General features: G+C 46.5%; 1 protein-coding gene across 2 annotated transcripts; it reads left to right on the plus strand.

The window, feature by feature from the left end:
- The first annotated feature begins 1,602 nt into the window (after positions 1–1,602).
- TMEM39A (transmembrane protein 39A) lies at positions 1,603–20,443 on the plus strand. 2 transcript variants are annotated; one of them, XM_064410236.1, is made up of 9 exons: positions 1,603–1,966; positions 12,161–12,354; positions 13,859–14,081; positions 15,429–15,512; positions 16,894–17,036; positions 17,496–17,838; positions 18,629–18,816; positions 19,309–19,429; positions 19,923–20,443. In XM_064410236.1, the coding sequence occupies exons 2-9, from the start codon at positions 12,242–12,244 to the stop codon at positions 20,154–20,156; spliced, it is 1,449 nt and encodes a 482-aa protein (XP_064266306.1). In that variant the 5' UTR covers positions 1,603–1,966; positions 12,161–12,241; the 3' UTR covers positions 20,157–20,443. The 2 variants fall into 2 exon arrangements, with proteins under 2 accessions (XP_064266306.1, XP_064266307.1); XM_064410237.1 differs by lacking the exon at positions 1,603–1,966 and adding an exon at positions 2,394–2,408.
- The last annotated feature ends 31 nt before the right edge of the window (positions 20,444–20,474 follow it).

Below are 20,474 nucleotides of genomic sequence, written 5' to 3' on the forward strand. Positions count from 1 at the left end.
GAGAACAGCACCGTGTCTGTGTCATGGTGTTTTCTGTCCTATAGGGACAGTCTTCTCTGCCCTGAAAGACTGTAATGGCAAATGAAGCTCAAGGTCATGGACGAAATCAACTCAACTGACATTTTATAGAGACAGACTTAGGGAATGGTATCTGTGTGCACACACCAAAGGACAGGAAGGGTGATGGGATATTTGAAAGTGGGAGCTGGCATGATGTAAATGATGGAGAATAAGGGGTGGATACTGTGCTGGTTTCAAATGGGAACACGGACCTTCTCCACCTTGGCTGACAGAAGGGCTTTTCAGCTGCTGATGTTCAGCCATGGGATAAATAAATGTGCTGGCTGTAATAAAGCAGTTAATTATTAGTTTATGATTTTGTTTTAAATGGCATCTCATTATGCAAAACATGGCTACACCTCAAGTCCTGTGTCTAGTTCTGGGCCCCCCAATACAAGAAAGGCTTTGAGATGCTGGAGTGAGGCCAGAGAAGGGCAACAGAGCTGGTGACAAGTTCTGGAACATAAGTCCTCTGAGGAGCAGGTGAGAGAGCTGGGATTTAGCCTGGAGAACAGAAAGCTTGGGAGGACCATATATGACTCTCTTGGTCTCGGTCTCTTCTCCCAGGAAACAAGCAACAGGATAAGAGGACACAATTTTAAGCTGTACCAGAGGAGGTGTGGATTGGACTTTAGGAGGAATTTCTTCGACGAAAATGATGACTAGACATTGGACTGGGCTGTCTGGGGAGGTGACGGAGTCACGGACCCTGAAGGCGTTTCAGAAAAGACTGGATGTGGGTCTCAGTGCCATGATCTGGTTGTCAAGGTAGTGATCAGGCATAGGTTGGACTCCACGATCTCAAAGGACTTTTGCAAGACCTGCCTCATTGATTGTGTGATTCCGTGTGGATCTTTCTGCCGTCTGGGAGGCAGGATGCTTCCCAGAAACAAACTGCCACATCTACCAACTCGGGCTGCTTTGACAGTGCCGAGTGCCTCCTGCAAACTGACATCAGGAACCTGGGCTGGTGAGGTTTGCTTCCCAGGGAAATGGGCTAGCGTTTGTGGCCAGGGGCCAGTGGCCCGGAGTGGCCGGCTGCCTGCTGAAATTCCGCATGTCGCAGGATGCCTCCCAGACCCAAGCTGCCACCACTGCCAGCTGTGGCTGTTTTGACAGTGCCAAGTGCCTCCTGCAAACTGGCATCAGGAACCTGGGCTTGTGGGTTTTGTTCCCCGGGGAAAAGGGCCGGCGTTGGTGTTCAGGGACCTGTGGCCTCGAGTGGCCAGCTCCTCGCTCTATTTCCATATAGCGGAGGATGCCTCCCAGACCTGGCTGGTTTGACAGTGCCAGTGCCTCCTGCAAACTGGCATCAGGAACCTCGGCTGGTGGGTTTTGTTCCCCGGGGAAAAGGGCTGGCGTTGGTGTTCAGGGGTCTGAGGCCCTGTTTGCCCGGCCCCCTGCTGAAATTCCACACGTGCCCTGTGGTTCCGGGGCGAACAAGCGGACGGAGCACCGCTCTGAGGCGCCACAGCAGCGAGGCCCGGCTGCCCCTACCAAGATGGCGGCGCGGCGCGGCCGCCGCCCCGCCCCGCGGCTCCTGCCCTCCCTGGGCCGGCCGCGGCCGCCGGGGGCCGCCGCCGCTGTCGCCGTGTGATGAGAGCATCAGCCCTCACTGCCACGTCTCCCGGGTAGCCGGCGCTGTGCAGGGCCGCGCCGGGGCGCCGAGGCCGGACCCGCCCGCCTGCCTCCTCTTCTCCTCCTGTCCCTTGCCCTGCTCCTGCCCCGCCGCGGGGCCGCGGCGAGGTGGGTCTGCCCTGCGGGAGGAGGGACGCTCCGCGGGGCTCCCACCGCCGCAGCCTCCTTCTCCCCGGGCGGTCCGGGGCTCGCCGCCGGGCCGCTGCCGCCGGAGGGAACCCCGCTGCCGGCTGATGTCCGAGCCGCGCCGCCGCCCGCGCTTGGATGTGTGAGTACCGGCCCCGCCGCTCCCGGGGCAGCGCCGCGCCGGGAGAGCCGCGGCCCCCCATGCGGGCGGCGGGCTGCGACCGCCCGAGCCCCCCTGCGGAGCCTGCCGTGTGTCTGCGTGTGGGAGTGAGTGCTGCGGAGGCCGGGTGTGTTCCGTCCTGCTGCTAAGTTACGGCATTGGGTCCCGGGCTTCTCCTTTGAGGCGTTTCCTGCCGTGTTTGGGTCAAAGCGGGAGATCCGCGCACGCTGCTGAGAGCCGGGTGCTCTGTGGTGGGAGGGTTGGGGTTCAACGCGAGGAAGTTGGGCTGGGGTCACGGGAATGTCTGCTTTGGGCTTTTAAAGCGCTGTCCCTACATAACCAGTCCTGCAAGGGCACTGACCTGTGGAAGATGAAGAGCTGAGGCAATCTGCTGTAAGTCCAGGCAAATCCAACCCGCCATAAGGTACCGTTTCCAGAATGGATGTGGGTGCGCATTTCGTTTTTATACCGCAGTGAAAACAGTGTATCAATCATTCTCCCTTATATAGGGTAGCAGTCGGGCACATGATTTTCCCTATTGCATGTGGCAGCTCCTTGGCTACTCCAGCATCATTTTAACATGTGAACGTACAGCAGAAACAGAGGCAGCTTTGTTTGCAATCTCTGATTGCTCTCATGCATGCTTTCCATTGTGAGTAAGGGGCCCCTGTCCCTGTCGTCTGTTACGACTGTAAGTGGAGAAATGAGATGTCTGTGTTACAAAGGGGTGAGTTACAAAATTTTTGGAGACAAGGCATCCCTTCTGTAACCATCCCTTCTGTCTGTTAACTCACTGTTACCAGAACAGATTTTCTGGGAGAGGGATACAGTAGTACAAGGGTGGGACTGGAATGGCTCAGCTCATTTCACAGCTCTGCCTTCACAGGATGCTGAAGGCAGAGCACATCAGCCCTTTTTAACCCACAGTCTGCTCCATGGCTCACCTCCTGGCACTCCTGCTGTTGGACTGTTTCTGACACTCATTTCTCCTTCCAGCTGCACCTCCTGGAGTGCAGAGTCCTTCAGCCAAGGTGCTTGGATAATACTCTGCTGGTAAAATCTGGGCTCACTGGTCTGTAGCCAGGCAATGCTGACCCCTCTGGGGTTTGGGCTGAAACTTCATTTGCTCCTTCTTGTCCCTTATCTGACTGAAATTTCTTCGGGTGTAGATGCAGCTACTCCTTGTTCCTATTCTTGAGCTTCTTTGCCTGGGGTTTTGCAGTACAAACCAGCACAGCAGGTGGTAATGTTGTCCAGGTTTGATTTATTTGGAACAACAAGAAGCTCAAGTGATATCAGTGACACAGTGACCCGTGCTCAGCGTGTACTCCTGATCTCAAGACCATAGAACACCTGTGTGCCTCCTGTACAGCTCATTCCAGGCTGGCTGTTCGCAGCATTTGAGATCTGGCTTTTAGAAGCTCTGGGTGTCCATTTTCCTACTAATAGAGGTGTCTATACTGCCTCAACCAGAGCATTCAATATCATTAATAATTTTGAAAATGCAGGGCTTTTATTTCTTTTATATTTAGTCTCTATGATTGTAAAATGGGGACAAAACATTTTGCTTCCTACTTTGCAGTGCATGTTTCTATTCTACTTGTAAGATGATGAATTCTTATAACAAAATTTTTGCATTGTAATAATTAGCACTTTGCTGAATTACTTGTTTTTCAGAGACACTAATGGCATTTACCACAGCAGATTCAGTGGTAGCTAAGGAAATAAAGCAATTCTCATCTTACTGGCCTGCCTGTGTTGGCAACATTTGTGCTGATGTAACATTGCCAATATAGGTGTACTGTTATGTAGTACTCAAAAGCAGACAGGTCTAATCACTTTTTTTTTGTCTATGCATTGTTGAGACATTCGTCTTTGTTCTGACATTTTAGATTAAAAAAATAACTTCTGTATGCAGTGTTTGAAGGGGAAGCCCTGCACCTTTCTGCTGGTTTTGAAACTGAGTAGCACTGAACACAAATCTTTCTCTGAAAGGATATGTAATGCAGATTGACTCAAACCTGGTTTTCATAAAACATAACACTTTCTTTCTCTCTGTAGGCATCAAATCTGGATGTTTGATAATACAGCCAAGAGTAAATGTGCTAGAAATATTTGTTAAGGTGGCTTCCAGTTTCCATCAGCATTCAGTTCAGAAACCAGTTGGGCCACTCCTCAGTACAGTTACAGTTGCTAAAGATGGATGTGGTGGAAAGCAACAAGATAGTAACAATTCTGAGACAGTTCTACTCCTTAGTCCCAGTGTTTTCCCTGTGCCACAGAATCATGAAATCCTGTGAAATCATGAAGAAGTTTTCTTGTGGCAGTTAAAACTGGAACTTTAATCCATTTGTTTCTAACCCTACCACGGTTAGGTAAGTGGCATAGCTGTTAGCAGGTGGATTTATAAAATCAGAGTACAGATTTTTAAAATCTGTAGTAGCTGTGTGACTTGGGAAAATAGCTCATTAGCTTTCACAAACTGTCCTGGAAGATTTCATGCCATTCTTTGGGGGCTGTTTTCATTGGTGAGTTATTTCCAACCTTTTCTTGGCTTTTTTGGGTATTGCAAGTGAAAACAAGACTTCTGGTGAGAAGTGGGTATTGTGCAACCTGGTCAGGAGCGCTGTCCTGGGAGACAGGGTGCAGTGGTGTCCCTTGGGAGGTTTGGAATTGTTGATTTAAAGCACAATTATCAGTAGACATCTGCAGCCCAGAAATACGTATAAGGGAGCGTGGATGCAGATTCAGACAGCTGGATTAGTCTCAGTATAATTAATTATACAAGGGATTAATGTGTCCTATTGCATTTTCTCAATCTGCTGGATTAGTTGCTCTGTAAACAGCCATACAAAGTTCTGAGTCCTGCCTACCAAAGTCATGGAGGTTGAATTGAAGACTTACTGTTTTGTGGGGAATATTTATATCTCCTGAACCTGTTGTTTAAGAGGCAAATAGAGCAGAATCAATGCATTCTCATATGTAGTTTATATTTTAATGCAAATTTATTTTTATACAAATTACAATTCATTTAAAATTCCCTGCAATATTGTTGCTTTTTTGTAGTGTCAGGGATGTGCAAAGCATTGTCTCACTGATACCTTCTAAATCCCAGTGTGATAACTTGGTGTAAGGTCTCAAGGAAGTTGGTTTTTAACCTGTGTTCTTCTTCATGCGTTCAAGCTCATTGGTATAGATGGCAGATGCCTGCCTTATTTTTAGCTGTTTCAGGACAAAATAGAAAAATCCTAGTGACTCCCCATGATTTGTCATCATGGCTGATCTCCATTAAATTAAACATCGAGATTGGCAGAGGAACAAAACCAGCAGGAAAGCTGCTTCTGTTTGTTTTAAAAAAAGCTTGTGTAAAGTGCTAAAATAATACTGTAAAAAATATCCACTACTACATACAAAGACCCTTGGGAGGAGAAGTACTTGCTGAACAGTTTATCCTGTTTTGGATAAGGAAACTGAGGTCTGTATTGCTAAAACAAAATCCCTGGAAGTCAGTTGAAGAGGAAAGATTAAAAAGCAAAAACTATCCTGGCCTGTGCTCGGTCTATTAGACTGCGGGTTTGTGTTCAAGGTTGGGAGGAGAATGCCTGTCTTGGTGGCTTGCTTGATGGAAAATTTTAAGATGGGCTCTTAGAGCTTGAGCATCTTCTATTTTTTTTCCTTCTTTTCCCCCCATCAGATCAGTGATCTGTTTTGTTGTGCATTTGCCTTGATATCTTTGAAAAAAATATTCAGTGGCCATACCTAAAATTTCCTGACTTTCCCAGATACTGCACGTGGCATGGTATAATGGAGAGTGATCTGTAGCTGTGTTTTAGCAGAGCTGTGGCTGTGCGTAATGTTTACTGAAGAGCTCTGGTGCAAGATGTACTTAGGAGTGAGTGCGTGTTGATAAATTGTATTATTGGCCAGCTTTGATAGCTTTGCCTGTGTTGTGTCTGCTGAAACACTGTCCTTGTCTTTCACTTCCCAACCAGTGTCCCCTTCTCAACAGAACTTCAGTTTCTATCAGTAATGTGGAGTTGGAGTTAAAACTGCTATGTTGTTACATACTCAGAGAACTGTCTGGCTTGGTAATTCCCTCCAGCTCTTTAGTTTGGGCCTCTTACTCTGGATCAGGCTGGGCTTGATGTCCCTTTCCCCAGACAATTCGGAAGCATGGGAACTCTAGGACCAAAATAGACTGTGACCCAACTGGTCAGGCCTGCATTTCCCTCTACTGATGGAAAAGCTCAGCTTTGCAATTCTGTCTTGCTCTCACACAAGAACGAGCTAATGCTTTCTTTATTCCCAGTTCCAGTATTTGGCTGGGAGAGTTGTTGTATACATCAGAAGAAGCCAAAGAAAATGTTAATGTCTTGCTGCTAGCTGTGTAATACTTGTTGGCTTGGTGATGACTGTTATTGGCCACTTGGAGCTGCTGAGCCTTGAGGGTCTTGCATTGTGGCTTTGTTTTGTTTTGTTGTTTTGTTTGGGGTTTTTTTTTTTTACTTCCTTTTGGAATATAAATTCTCTTGTCTTCATTCATAAAGTTACTACAGTCATTCATTAAAATTTTCCTAAGCTGTTTATTTTGACCTGCTGCAGCAGTTAGTTGCACAAGGTAATTATATGGTAATATAAGGTAATACTGTTTTATTACACCAGGAATTGTGGCTTTGTTCTTGTACTCGCCAAGGTTTGTGTAGAGCATTTAGTGTGTGTCTCAACTTTCCTCCAATTCACAAAAACCTGAACTCACCTGTATTCTGAAGAGGACACTATTGCCTGCATACCTCTGGAAATTTCTTCCTTGCACCCCCTAAAGTAAGGTCTTTGAGGGGATTTTTGGGGAATTTATAGGATTTCTCTGGTTTTAAAAATGGCTTTTTCAGTATCTTAGATAATTTTATCTGTAGTATTAAGAACCTAAATCCTGTACTTTAACATGTCTGCAAAATGAGCTCACTGAGCTTACTGCAGGTTAACTTTGAGAGGCTTTTCCTGTAAAACTTTTCTTTCCTGTTCCCATTTTTATATGTGGGTATTTTAAGTACTGTGGCATCTACAAATGTCAGGCGCTGCCTTGCCCTTGTCTTAAGCTAAAACTTCTATTTTTCCACTTACCTTTCTGCTTAGCTCTAGTCTTCCTTGATGAAAATACTAAAAGTAAGTCCTGCAGTACATATGCTGTTTGTTAACGTTTGCCATAATCTTGCTACTTCAACCCTTTGGTTTTGGCATCTGTGTAGAGGACTGATAGATGGAGCCTCTTCAGCCAGAGTTGTGCTGTATCAGAAAAGCCTACACTAACATGGTCTTGATGGGTTGGTTTTGTTTTTACAGAGAAGTAAGTCATTGAGCATTTATTAGTCATTGAGCAAAAATTAGTCTTGCTGGTGCACCACCTGACAGTGATGACTCCCCACCCAGCTCTCCCGTGTGATGGTGTTTGGGCTGCACTTCAGGGGGTTTTCTGTCTCTCTTTGTGCCAAGTCCCCATCTTAATCCATCGTTCTGTATGGCATGAGGACTTGGAAAATGTGCTGACTTGGAGACCTCCCTTCTAACCGGTTTTGCCTCCCAGCTCTGAGCCAGGTGGCGGGTGTGTGCCTTTGGATCCAGCCAGAGTTGAAAGGTTGTGTTGACTTAGCACTGGGGCAGCTCTGTGCAAGCCAAATATTTAGCTTTCCATCTGATAACCTGTCGGTTGTTTCCTCTCTTGCAACAACCAAATGCTTATTTTATTTCCAGACCAGTTGGGGCTTTCACAGAAGTTTTGTGTCTTTGTGGCTTCTGGTGTGGCAGATGTGGGGGTGCTGACAAGGTGGCCTTGTCACCAAGGCTTGGGTGCAGCCGTCGCTGTTCCTTGGCTCTGTGGTGATTTTGTTTCTTTGTATATTGGGTGAGTCAATTACTAGCTTTGTGTCTTTTTTCAGCTTTCAAAATGGGGTTTTGGTTGGTTTTTATTTTAGTTTAAGTAAATAAATAAGAGGTTGACACTGAAAGGAAGTAAAAATAACCTATAGTGACTAGGACTCTCAAAGTTCAAAGGAAAGCTTGTGTGTTAGTTTGCAAAGATATTAGGATTGCTGAACAACTGCAAGTTTAGGGTTAGGCTGACCAGCTGCAGTGAGTTGAGTTGAGGACATTAGCAACCAAAAGAGCATTTTCAAACAGTTTCAGTAACTAATTGTGCTTTGTGTCAGTGCTCTGCAGCCGTGTCATGGGGGTGGCTGGCTGCGCTTCCCTGCCATGGAGCTCTGCACACGTGGCAGGTGTGTTTCCATAAAGCACGGACACCCTGAATGGAAAATCTTGCCAGGAGTGTCTGTGTTGCTGTGGAGGAGGCAGAGAGAGTCCCTCACCACAAAGGCCATGTGTTGCTTCACCCCCAGCTGTCAGATGCTTCCTCAGCAGGAAGAAGGTTACTTTAATTGAGATGGTGAGTTGCAGTGAGAGACCTGTGGTCTTCTGGAGCCGCATTACACCAAGTGAGGATGGCCATGTTTCCCTTTCTGCTTTTGTGAGTAACTGGTTGCAGGACTTGTGGAGCTGAGGAGAGCCACTTGAATGTATTCCAGCCTCTGGGAGTTCTCAGCAAGCTTCCCAACAGGACTGCAGAGGCTCGGAGTTTTCTCCAATTAAAAAATGTTGACACCATCAAAATAACCAACTGAGCTTTGTAGCGTTTCCAGCAAAGAGATGGGGAACAGGCAGGCACACTTTCCATTCTGATGAGTCACTGACTCTCTCCTGATTTGCCTCTTGAAAGAGCTGTTTGGGCAGCTGCTGATGCAAAAACATGATTCTGAGTGATGGGCCTTGGTGAGCAGGACAGGGCTACACACTGTTTCACCTCTGAATTGGTGAGTAATTCATCTGCCTAGCTTTTTATCAGTAACGTCTTGTACACAGCTGTGGCTCTTGCCTGCCTTGATCCTGCCACGATCCTGCCTCATCAGGATAGCTGGGGAGCTGATGGGCAAGGAAGGATATCATGGCACAGAATAAAAAAAAAATTACCAAGTGCTTTCTGTGGTCCTAAAAGTGGAAATTTGAAATCAGAGCATCTGATGCCTTCTGTTTCTGGATTTTCTTGTAACTGTCACAAATTAAAGTTTTGTCTCTGTCCTGAAGCATGGTCTGCCCTAGGATCCAAGTGTTGTCCGTACCCATATCCATTCCCTGTGCATGGGCAGAACCACTGTCTGCTCTTCTGTAGCTACTCTCCAGATTCTGCCTGGGTGCTTTTATGATGCCCACATGTGCCTCAGAGAGTAGATCTTGGAGGCTAGGTAACATTGGTTTTGAGGATGAAGGGACTTCACTTATTTTTTGAGGGAAATTGTAGGTGAACTGGAAAGAACAGTGTGGAATCACATTAATGGACTGACGAGTCTTGTCAGGAAAAGCTTTTATCTTTCATTACTCACTTTCTCTGCGTGACTCTATAAAATAATCACTGATGGGGTGGGGAGTGCAAGCAGAGAAGGGAGCAGGGTGGACTCTGCATTAATACGTAATATGACTTGGAATATTATCTGTTGGAGTAAGGGGTTTATGGACACCTTTTCTTCTCATTTTCAAAGTATAATCATGCCTTTGTTTATTAATTGAAAGCTATAAAAACGCTTTTCCTCATGTCTTTCTCCTCAAAAAGGAGGGCTGTTGATTGGTTCAAGGCCAAAAGAAGCAGACTTAGAGACAATCTGATCTGTAATCTCACTGCTTTGTTTAGCTTTATCTGTGGAGCTTCAGTTTTGTGTGGCTAATTTTAAAAAAATAAAAGCAAACAAAAAAAGGAATGGTTCTTAGGCAGATTTTGCTCCAACAAACGCCTACCTAATTTGATCTAACTCCAGCAAAGTTATTTAAAGCTTGGCTTGAGGAACTGCCCAGTCTATATGTTCATGAATCACCGTGAAAGGGCTTATTCAAGTGCATTTAAAATATGTGTACTGATGTTAAGGATGGCTTCTTTCCATGGGCAGTTGTTTTTACTGGTAGAAACCTGCATTTCACTGGTTTGTAAAGCCAGGGGCTGGAATTGCCATTACTTTGTGTCCAAGTGTCTGTATTGGCGAGTGTGTGAGGCATACTAATGGGGTGATACTAATGAGACCTGTTAAATTATTTACATGAATTATTGAATGTGGTATAAAATACCTTCCACTGTTAAAAGCACTAATTAGACCACCAACATATTGCATCCATTATCATAAATATCCTGTAGGTCGAATCAGAACTATTGTTTCAGCTACTACAGGCCCTGTGGTAGCTAAATTTGGCTTAAAATGGCTTTCAAGTTTGTTATTTTTGGGGGTTTTTCCTCATTTTTTTCCTTCACTTCAGCTGTTGATCAAAAGTGTCTGAATGTCCTAAGTGAATTCTGCATTGTTTGTTGCTGCCTCTGCTCAACTTACACATGCAGGAGAATTTTCTTGTTTATATTTAATTCCTGAAATATAAATATTTCCAAATGAAACTCTAGAACATCCTAGGGAAAATTGTCTTAAAATTCTTGCTTGACAAGAAAGATAAGGAAGGCTTCAATCTCTCTTGTGTTGCTATTGGAGATATGAGAGTATAAAAGTCTGCCAAAACACACTATTTACCTGAAAACCAAAATTCTCCAATGTTTGCTTGCCTTTCATGCATTTTCATATCTCCTTTTTATTTTTTTTTCTCTCTCTCCTGGATCTCTGTTTTTTGGTGTGTTTTTTTTAGGTTTGATTTGGTTTCATTATTCCAACTGACTTTCATGTGGGTATGCAGAAAGCATTCATCCTTTGAAACATCTTGATTGTTGTTGAAAGTTTGAGAATTGGTATCCTGGTTTCAATCATGACAATTGTGTATCGGAGTAGAGATGAAGGATGGGAAATTTTAATACAAAGGGCAATTCTTTGAGGGAATTTTTTAGAGAAGTACTCCTGCATACTGTGTTCATGGTGACAGTCCTGTGACTCACTGAGAAAACTTCTGGCATTTCTGCCAGCTGTGATTTCTCAGGATTTTAAAGGAGGTGATGACTGAATTATAAATAGACCATAGGTTCCATCTGTACATTTCAAAGCTACATCTAGATTTTCCCAGAAGGTGCGTGTGCTTGTTTGGCCCCTGGGTTGGTTCTGGCTATTATATTTTTCCAGAAGGGCAGCTGCTTTAGACTTCAGGTACACAGACACCCCAAAGTCCTTGTAGTGAGATGCTCACTCACTGTCTTGTTCCTGTACAGCACATGTGCACTCCAATCCTTTGCTCCCTTACATCTGCTGTGTTTCCATTGGAAACTTTCCTGACTGCCAAAATCCTTGCAGTGTCACGTGGAAGACCAGTAAAATAGAAAAAAAATTGTATGGGAAGTGATAAAGTCCGTGCCAGAAACAACACTATTGTTTCTGATATTCTGAGTTGCCCAGCCTCTCTCATACTGGTTCATTTTAAGGAATCAATAGATTGAAGTGTATCATTAAAAATAAATAGGCAAATAAATATGTACAAGTTTACTTCTGAATTATTTTTCTTTTCAGGGCTGGTTTATGTGTTTGCCCATATGTGCATTTGAAGTACATGCATACATGTGCATTTTGCTGCACTTTTCTGCTAACTAAACCCACTTTTAAATGGATGTATTACCTTGGTGTCATTTGGGCATTAGCACAGAAGGGAGCTGAACCATGCAGTTTCCTTCAAGGACACCAGTCTGTCTGTTCAGAGCTCTGCCAGAGGGTGTCCGAATTACCTGCCAGCATCAGAGCCTGGCAAGTAATGTGCTGGGTGCCTAAAAAGAGCTGTGAAGCCCTAGTAGCTCAACCACAACATGGAGAGGGCTCTTTCCAGGTTTGCTTTTGAAATAAAGCACACGTTTGTGCCGTCTCCAGCTCTGGAGATGCTCAGTGGTGCTTTCCAGCCAGCAATAAGTGCTGTCAGTCATTGATGGCTAATGTAAGCAGCCCCTTTTTAGAGACACAGTGCCAGTGGTGTTCATTCTGGGTGTGCAAGCAGACACTGACCTGCTGCCATTGAAGTGGCACAGTGTTTTAGAGTGGTGATGGCTGTCCCACAGGGCTCTGAGTGTATGAGAGTGACTTCCTTCTGCGTGAATTTGCCTGGCTGGAGTGTGGTGAGCCTGACCAGCAGTTTAAAGCTTAAGTGATGTTTCTGCCTCCTTTGCAGATTTGGGAAGGCTTTTGAATTGTTGTCTGGGTGTCGGGGCACAGCCTGCTGGAGGCACTGGAAGTGGACTGGTTCCTGGTCATGCCCGGTGGAAGGAGGGGACCCAGCCGGCAGCAGCTAAGCCGTTCAGCTTTGCCTTCTCTCCAGACTCTGGTTGGCGGGAGCTGTGGAAACGGTACTGGTTTGAGAAACAGGTGAGGACAAAGGCAGGGTTGTTGAGACATCTGTGGCTGGGCACTGAAAGAAAGGAGCCTTGATCCACCCTGAACCCTGTGTGGGAGCACAGCTTTGTGGTGAAAGTGGGGGACTGGGAGAGGGGAACCTTGAGCCTTCCATTGTGGCGTTATGAGATGGCTCATCCAAGAGGGAACAAGTCCTGCGTGACAAACCTCTTACAGCTTCTCTTCTCGGCTCTGCTGTGGTACATGCTTCCCTCTGCAGCCTCTCTTTTGACTTCATGCATTAAAACCAGCCCCATGGAGGGGATAGTGGCAGCGGTCTCAGCCTCCCTTCACCACTCACTGTGGTCGCAACAGCCACAGTAGAAATCACACAATGCTTCATTTGTCTTTCCTGCAGCAGTTTCCAGAGCAGTGAGTCCTAGCAAGTGATGAGTCCTTGTCTCGCTCACTCGCCTTCACTGCCCTGGGGAATTAGTGTGACACGTCAGAGTACAGCTGTGACTCTTCCTCCTACATAATAAAAGGCAGGGCAAGAGGATGCCCATATTCTGTTTTAGACCTGCAGGCTGATGAAACTAATTCTCTTTGTTGGTAAAGATGACCTGCATTTTCTGGGGAAGTTGGTGGCTGAAACAGGAACACACATGCAGTGACATTGAGATTACCACATTTGGTATAAAGACTGAAAGGGCCCAGCATTACTTCTTTCCATAAAAAGTTGGCAGACTAGAGAAGCTATTTGCTGCATGCTGGGGCCCTGGTATAGGTTCATTCTTACAGAGTAGAGCAATCCAAGCCATTTAGCTTTGGCCTTTACAGACTTCTCTGTCAGGGACAGAGGGACAGATAGCACTGTTTGAGGTTCTTGAGAAGCAAGTGGCTGTCGAGACTCTGGAGTCAGGGCCCCAGGGTCCTGGGAGAGCATTGCTTATCTGGTTTCAGTCAGACATAGCATAGTTCCTCCACTAGTTCAGTATGCCAGAGAATTTAGTTGTCCTATCCTCCTCTGAAAGCTAGAAACAAAGGAAGTGTGAGAACACTTGAGAGGTTAGCCTCTAGGAAGTGGCTGAACTACTCCATTCCATTTTTAGTTACTCATCTTTTTAAAAGAGGAACTATGAACAGAAAGACAATGGGCACTTTGCTGTGTTGGACAAGGAGGCTGGGTGCTAGTGTGAGGGTGGAAAGAGCCAATATTAACTGTTGGGTGTAGCACAGAGTCCTTAATGATTTTTGCTCTGTGTGTCTGCTCCTCAGTCTGCAAGTTTACTGAAATGTTGCTGGGCATGTCACAGCACTTCTGACAGCTCAAGCTGTCATCCAGAGAAAATTCTGGATAAGGGTTTTGTCTGAGCTAGGATGATGGAGCTCACCACCAGCCTCATGTCAGAAATAGGAAAGTAAGACTGCTGTCACCTCTCCCCTAGTAACGCCCAGTCTCAAATTCACAACCTCAAGCACTCTGTCCTGGAAAATGTAGTATGTTTACCAAGTAAGTGATGTCTCTCTGCTTCAGGAATGGTAGTGCCATCAGCCTGTCGGCACCTCCGATCACAGCGCTGATTACTCCAGAGCCTGTGCGTCACTGCCGGATCCCTGAACTGCCATTGGATGGGAGCCTTCTCTTTGAATTCCTGTTCTTCATCTACCTTCTGGTAGCCCTCTTCATTCAGTACATCAACATCTACAAGACTGTCTGGTGGTACCCATACAATCACCCTGCTTCCTGCACCTCACTGGTGAGTTCCCCAGCAAGTGCCATCACTTGGGCTTTTTCATTACACAGCTCCTTTCACGCTTCTTCAATCCAGAAATCACCAAGCATTTGACATTAAGGGAGTGAATGAGAGTTCACGTGACACTGTCAGTCAGAGCCATGTCATCCCCCATTTTACAGGGGAGAAAATCATTGCAGGAGAGAGAGAAAAATCAGCAGGACTCCTTCAAGGGAAATTTCTTGCACATGTTTGCATGGTCTAGCTAGCCCCTAGGGTTTGACACAGAGTTGAGACTCCAGGAGCTGTCCCTGCTGTGAGTGCCCCTTGCCAGTTGAAACAACAGAGCCTGAGAGAAGGAAGATGTGCAGATTTTTGTTAGGATGCCACAGCAGGTCAGCAGCACAGCGGGGGAGGAGGTCAGATCCTTAGCTTATGTAAAGCTCTCGACCTCCTTTGTTTCAGTGTTCTTGCTGTCCCAGTAAGCTGCCTGTGAGCCAGCGCGTCTCAAGTGAGCAAAGCCAGCCTGTGCAGCTGCAACCGTGACCTGAAGGCTGCTTGGAAGCACGAGGTGGTCCCTCAGTTACCTGTACCGACAGGTGGTGCTGGTGTTCCAGTCACCAGCCTCCTGATCAGCTTACCGTGCTGGACACAGCTGGCTTAGAAGTAAAAGCATTCTGTTTGGGGCTTCCTACCCGGCAGGATGGGAATAGTTTATTCCCATCACAACTCAAACATTCTTTTTTACCTAAAATGTCCTTGAAGTACCAAAAGCAGCAGTATTCAGAGTCTATTAACTCTTCTGGCCAGAATATATTGGATGGCTTCACTGAAAAGCTGTAAGAACTGTGTCTAACTTGATGCAGCTAGAGAACTTATTCATGGCCAGTGAAGATGAGGTTTCTCAGATCAGCTTGGTTTCATCAGGCAGCACTGGTTGCTACAGACCATTTATAAAACCAAGAGGGAAAGTGAGCTGGTGTGCTCACTCTGGTCTCAGGTTTGGCTGCCCTTTGTCTGATTGCTCAGGGGCTTTTCTGTGGAAACCTGCAACCTGTTCTCCATGGTAGCATTCTGGTTTTAGATGTCCCTTTGACCTCAAAAATACCTGCCTGAAGGGTGAATGTGTTTTGTTTTCCATGGAAACCTCTCCATGGGAAGGAATCTCCACGTGGAAGAGATCTTGCTTCTGGAGATGTTCCTGTGTTACTAATGTTTATTGCTTTTCCTTCATCCCAAATACAGAGATTTGTGGAATGCTTATGTGAGGTCCTAATGTACTTTCTAGCAGCCAGCTTTCTAGTCCCACCCCAGCTGGGTGGTTTCAGAGTCCCTTTTCCTAGTGAAGACCTTTTTTCTTTCCTCCTTCAGAATTTTCACCTCATTGACTACCACCTGGCGGCGTTCATCACAGTGATGCTGGCACGGAGGCTGGTGTGGGCCATTATCTCTGAGGTAACATTCCCACTGTTCCCTCTCCTGCCTGTAGAACTTGCTGTACTAAGAAAATTCTGCAGGTTGGAAGGTTTCTTTCCTCAGAAGAGTCTGGGTGTAAAGGACTAAGATTTTGAGGATGCCCGTCTGCCGTGGAGTTTTGTCCTTGAGACCAGTCATGTCCTGTAGTATTGGGTAGCTCTGTTGGCTCTGCATCTAGGAGGAGATTAAATAGTCCCACTTGCTTATTTATTCCTGCAGGTACAATAATGTACTCCACTATCTTGTGCTGGAGAAGTGGCCAAGAGAATTGCAAGTCAGGTAGCAAAAAGGCAAACATGGAGGTTGGCCAAGACAAGAAGAAAGAACAGGAGATGAGAGGGGGAAGGGTCAGGAGAAGGATGACTACACTGAAGTGAAATAGGAATAGTGGTAGAACGGCTTTTCCAGTCCTGGTTACTCAGTAACTCAGACTCCAGGCATGTCACCACAGATTTTGAGACCTTCTCTGTGTTTGTGGGAGCAGAACCAGGCCAGATTACTTCTCTGTAAAAGGTCATTTTCAGGAAAATATAAGTTTTGTCCACTGAAACGACCAATACAACTCTAGGCTGAGCAACTAAGCAGTGTTTAAAAATAAGTAAATGAAATAAAGGAACAGTCATGTCCTGTTGAATACATAAGTGGAGAAGGTGGGAACTCTGAAGGTCTCTTTTCAACTGATTTCTTCCATTTTCATTTATGTTCACATCCTCCGTAAAACTTGCCATAGACTGAAATTTCTGCATTGAAATCTTCCATGCAGGTTCTTGAGTATCCCATGTATTGGCTCTAACCCTTAATCTTTTCATAGCTCAGTTTCCTTCTCTCCTCTGGAGATTGGATCAGGCTTTCTTGCTGTGCTGCCTCCTCACTACACGGCAGCCTGCACATCCAATAGAGCTAAATTATGGAAATCTGGGTTTGGGATTGACAAGGTGCACATCTTCTCTTCCCTCAGCTGCAAACTTTCACAATGCTGAGACCTGATCCTTCTAAAGAAAAGAGAGACAGGAAATGGGTTTCAGGCCATCCTGGACTATCATCAGAGCAATAAGGGACTTAAGCAAAAATATTTTTCTACTTTGCAGCTCTGAATTTTTCTTCAAAGGCTCTATTTTAGTCATGCCTCACAACTTATGATTGTTTGAATTTTTTTGATCCTGTCAATCATGAATAAAATTAAAGGCATTTACATTTGTAACAGAATGAGTTTCCTGCTTCTGAGAGGAAGAGGGCAGCTATCCCTCTTCTACTACCTCCCGGCACCCCTCTCCCTGCTCCTCCTCCACAGGCATTCCTTGTGCTCATCTTCTAGCACTGGTTGTTAGAGGACTTCTGAGTGTTTCCTCTCCATTTGCAGGCCTCTCAGGTGGGTGCAACATCACTGATGTGCTACATGGTGCGCCTGGTGCTGCTCACCCTCTGTGGATGGGTGCTCTGCTGGACTCTGGTCAACCTCTTCCGCAGCCATTCTGTCCTCAACCTTCTCTTCCTGGGCTACCCGTGAGTGACACCACTTTGAACTTTCTGGGTAGGGGGGCACAGCTGCTTGGGGGTGCCATGAGCAACCATGGGAAGCAGAGTGTTGGCTGTAATGTCTCCTCAATTTAGGATTAAAAAGGAAGCAGGAGTGGCTGGGGGATGGTGTGAGGAGGTGGCAATGAGCTCATGAAGTGAATTGCTTCGGCTGCTCTTTGTGTGAGGGGCCTTTACTGCTACTTCTAAGCTGAGTCTTTGGGATTGTTGGTTCTACAAATGGGATTTAAAAAAACTTCTCTGCACAGGTGTTGAAGCTACAGCCTCTGGCTTTTTAGTGGGGAGAAGAGTTGGCTGTTAGCTTCTGGAGTGGGGGCTCCTATGTGCTGTCAGTCTTGTCAGGGCCAGTGTCTGTTGAGGAGGTGCCCCCTACTCCCTGTTGGGATGGCCATTATTTCAGCCATTTTTTTCTTTCCTTCATGGCAGGTTTGGTGTCTACGTCCCTCTGTGCTGCTTCCACCAGGACAGCAGAGCACAGCCTCTACCTGCAGACTGTGGTTACTTGGTACAGGACCAGGTGGCGGATGATGGGGCTTCAGCTGTCAGCAGCCTGGTCAAAGACTTCTTCTCGCTTCTGTGGGAATCCCTGAGAGAACAGTTCAATAATCCTACGTCTATCCCCACCCACAGCTGCCCCCTTTCCCCAGATCTCATCCGCAATGAGGTGGAGTGCCTAAAAGCAGACTTCAATCGCAGGATCAAGGAAGTTCTCTTCAACTCTCTCTTCAGTGCCTACTATGTGGCATTCCTGCCATTGTGCTTCGTGAAGGTAGCTGTTGTCTGGCTCTCTGTGTGCCCCTGCCCACTGTCTCCTTCTGAATGTTGTGTGAACTGCTGCCAGGCCAGATTCCTGGTTAATTCCCCTTTTCTCTGTCTCCCCTTTGGCAGCCCGGATAGCGGAGCATGGCTGCATCCGGAGTGCACTAGTACTGCTCCTGGTTGGCAGATAGGTATTGCCATAAATGTGATGCACCTCTAGTCCCATCACCCCACTTACTAACTCCCCTTCTCCCACCCCTGTCCTAGGCAGATGGATAGCTGTGTTCTTCCTAGAAAAGAGAATCTGTTGTTACCCGTCTCAGATCCAGCATCGTGGCTTTTGAGTGCTTGGATCAGAGGCTTTGGTGGTCAGCCTGTTAGAGCCAACTAGGATGCTTGGCAAACTAAATCCAAGAACCTCTTGTCAGTGTGGGGGTTATATTTTTTCATCTGTCATTTCTCTAACTTGAATAAGCTCCAGTTCGTGCAGAGAAATGGGCAGGGCTCCACAATCCATGTAGCAGTCTTGGTGCAATTGGTGGCAAGCAAACTGCCTTGTTACCTGCTGCTGGAGGAGGAGATGCACCAGCTGCAACATCATCCCCTGCCCTTTCTCCTGCAGCTCAAGGAGAAGGGAGCTGAGTGCTTCCTAAGCTGTAACCCTCTGAAATCACCGGTCCAAAAGCGCATGCCTGTAACGTGTGGTGTGGGTCTGCTGGATGCACATGCAGTATGTCCCTTGTCATTCCTCCTTCTGCTTTGTGACAGTGGTGCCAAGTTCTTGTCTGGTCTCTTCGCAGAGCACCCAGTACTATGACATGCGCTGGTCCTGCGAGCACCTCATCATGGTGTGGATCAATGCCTTTGTCATGCTCACCACGCAGCTGCTGCCTCCCAAGTACTGTGACCTGCTCCACAGGTCTGCCGCCCACCTCGGCAAGTGGCAGAAACTAGAACATGGCTCCTACAGCAATGCTCCACAGCACATGTGAGTGTGGGGATGGGCATGGCTTGGCATGCCTAGCAAGGGGCTGAGATGTTCTAGTGGATGAGCAAGTACCAGCAGTGTTTATCTACTGAGGATGTGTCTCCACTCCCCATGCAACTCTACTGGCCTCATTCACTGAAAACAGAAATGGCTGTGTTAAAGAGCTCTCTGAGCTCCTCCAGTCACTGCTGGTTCCTTCACAGAAAGGAATGCTGAGATTCTTCTTGGCCACTGGAGAGTATCTTGAGCAGAGGCAGGGGGTGGCTCCTTCCACTGCAGTGGAAAAGGTTCTAGCACTGGAAGCCATTCGTTCATATTACTTAAGAGTCCATTGAATGGGCTTCTGATCACTCCTCTGTGTTTTTCCAGTGGGAACTAGGACATGTTCTTGTGGCAGAGGCTGTGGTATTTTTCAAGATGCAGTCCATTCCTGTGAACCCAGAGTCAGGGGGTTGGGAGCACAGATGTAACACTGGCATTGTTTCCCCACAGCTGGTCAGAAAACACAATATGGCCACAGGGAGTTCTTGTGCGACGGAGCCGGTGCCTGTATAAAGCAGTTGGGCCTTACAACGTAGCAGTGCCTTCAGACGTGTCCCATGCCCGCTTTTATGCAAGTATCTCTTCTCTTGCTTGGTGCCTTTACACCTGTGGGAGGGAGGAAAGGCTCAAACCCAGCTGCAGCAGGAGAGAGTTCAGTGTTCCATTACTGGCTGGTGCTGTTGAACAAAATACATGTTGGCAGGAGTGGGGCTCTCCCATTGTGTCTTACAGTGACCTCTGGGCAAGATGGGAGCCACGGCTGCCTTGTCAGTGCTTTCTCATCGAAGTGACACAGCTCTCCCATCAGGCAGTGGTATTGGGAAATGGGAAAGTGTCTCAGCAGGCCAATAGGTTTATTTCACCCACTTCCCCTTCTCGAGCAAAATGCCACTTCTACATGCCTTGTTTCTTACTGTTTTCCCTAAGTAGCAGCTAGTGGTGGCTGGAGCACAAGCACTGCTTCTGCCCTGCAGTGGTCCCTGACAGCATTATGTCCATATTCCTCCTCACTTCAACCCAGCAACAATGACAGAAATCTCTCGTTCTTTACTCTTTCTCTGCAGTTCCTCTTTCACCGTCCCTTACGGCTGCTCAACCTGCTGATTCTCATCGAAGGCAGTGTGGTCTGCTACCAGCTCTACTCCCTGCTGCGCTCAGAGAAGTGGAACCACACCCTCTCCATGGCCCTCATCCTTTTCTGCAATTATTATGTCTTATTTAAGCTCCTCCGGGACCGGATAGTATTAGGCAGGGCATACTCCTACCCACTTAACAACTATGGACTCAAGGCACACTAGGCTGGCCAGACGTGTACCCCTTCTCTTCCTCATCCCACAGGGCAGGGAGGGAACCTCAGAAAAAAAAATATTTTCGTACAGTTCTATTTTTTTCTTGCGACGTTTATAAATATTTAAAATATTTTATATTTTGTATACTATTGTTTTTGTGGGGCGGGAAGGGAACCAGTGGCAATTAAATGTCGCTTTATAAACAAGGTGTTATTTTATATATATATATATATATATTAAAAATCCATGTGTATATACAGTATATCTATACCCATACATATATCTATGTGAAGCAACAGGATTGTGTGTGTGGTCACTGTGTCTGCT

The sequence above is a fragment of the Passer domesticus genome, chromosome 2 (genome assembly GCF_036417665.1).
Source record: "Passer domesticus isolate bPasDom1 chromosome 2, bPasDom1.hap1, whole genome shotgun sequence".
Classification (NCBI taxonomy): Eukaryota; Metazoa; Chordata; class Aves; order Passeriformes; family Passeridae; genus Passer; species Passer domesticus.

Coding starts and splice junctions, on each gene's coding strand:
- TMEM39A (XM_064410236.1), top strand. CDS start 12,242: ATGCCCGGTGGAAGGAGGGGACCCAGCCGGCAGCAGCTAAGCCGTTCA. Junction 12,355..13,858: donor GGTACTGGTTTGAGAAACAG/GTGAGGACAAAG, acceptor TCTCTGCTTCAG/GAATGGTAGTGCCATCAGCC. Junction 14,082..15,428: donor CTGCTTCCTGCACCTCACTG/GTGAGTTCCCCA, acceptor TTCCTCCTTCAG/AATTTTCACCTCATTGACTA.